General features: G+C 42.7%; 1 protein-coding gene across 1 annotated transcript in view; it reads right to left on the reverse strand.

The window, feature by feature from the left end:
- itsn2b (intersectin 2b) overlaps nt 1–1,417 on the reverse strand; it is a gene marked incomplete in the record, with an annotated part of 53,934 nt that overhangs the window by 12,144 nt on the left and 40,373 nt on the right. Inside the window, 2 exon segments of the mRNA XM_014017190.1 lie at nt 703–894; nt 977–1,073. Coding sequence (XP_013872644.1) covers nt 703–894; nt 977–1,073 — 289 coding nt within the window.

The following is a 1,417-nucleotide window of genomic DNA, read 5'->3' on the forward strand; positions in this document are numbered from 1 at the left end:
CCATCACCTGACCCGTGTCGTGTTATGTGAATGCAAGCGGGGGTTCAATGTCCCCTTGTTTTTGTCCCTCTTTCCCTTTTTGTGTTGGTATCATTGGGGCCCTGATTCCTATTTTACATGTGACTAACCTGTTTGTCCAGGTGGAGGCAGGGCTTATAAGGCTGAGTTCACCTGAAACTCATCAGACTGAAGAAGTCTCTTGGAGGAGAGACAAAACGTTTCACTAAAGAAGAACCATCCAGAGGACCTACTTATTTTTTCTTTTTGATTTTTTCTACTGAGATGCATCAGGACGTCATAAAATTGGTTCAACACCCAATAATATAATAAAGAAAAGTAGTTTTTAGTATTTTTCCCCTCCTGCTCCGCATTTCTCCTGACACTAATATTTGCACGTGGATGAAATTTGTACGCAGAGCATCCAAACACTGCTCTGTCACAGTGACAGAGAGGGAGAGTGGGTCTCTGAGGCCAGCAGGAGGAAGAGTCTTTTTACCACCCTATAAACAGAAAGACCAGCAGTGGAGCAAGAAACAGAGGGAAGGAGAAATAAAGGATGGGAGAGGAGGGAGGAAAAACAGTGAAACAGTCAACGAGGAGAAAAGCTGAACAGAAGAAATGCTGATAGAAAAGAATAGTAAAGTAGTGAGATTAGTTCATCTCAGACAGAAGCAACAAGAAACACGTCTTTGTTTTACTCACACTGCTGACTGGGGTCAGAATCTGCTGACATCTTGATATAATTAGTGGGGAACAGGCCGGTGACCCCGTTCACTTCTCCTTTCCACCAGTCGGGGTTGCTCTTGTCTAAAACATTAATGAGCTGCCCCTCAGAGAAGCTCAGCTCGTCCTGGTTGGCAGCGCTGTAGTCGTATATGGCTGTCACCTGGCAGACTGAGGCAGAGGACAGAAACGTCTTACTGCTCAGCCACAACACCTTTCATACAGGGAGCAGATTTGTCCTGAAGTGTGGTACCTGGCTGGGGTGCCGGCGTGGATTTACCACTGTTGGATGACAAGATTTTAACGTGAGAAGATGGGAACCAGCCTTTCTGACGCTTCTTTCCACGAGCCTACGGTCAGAGAGGAACGACAAACAGATCAAAGGATTGAAGCAGAAAATAAAAACGCAGACAAAGAATTAAATCCAAAGAACTCATGGTTCATTTACACAAACTATAAACGACAGATGTGTTAAAGGGATCCCTGATTAGTTGTAACATTAGACTTTATACGACAAACATATTTTAACTATAAAATAAAGACTGTAAAAATACTGTAGGATGTTCAGTTTTTATATTTTTTAAACTAAAAGTTTAAAAATATATTACACAGATGAGGCCATTTTATTTACACGCAAAGCATTCTGGGTAAATGATGACGTGGATAGGTCCTCGGTGTGAGCGAGCTATATCCA

This window comes from Austrofundulus limnaeus, unplaced genomic scaffold (assembly GCF_001266775.1).
Source record: "Austrofundulus limnaeus strain Quisiro unplaced genomic scaffold, Austrofundulus_limnaeus-1.0 Scaffold163, whole genome shotgun sequence".
Lineage (NCBI taxonomy): Eukaryota > Metazoa > Chordata > Actinopteri > Cyprinodontiformes > Rivulidae > Austrofundulus > Austrofundulus limnaeus.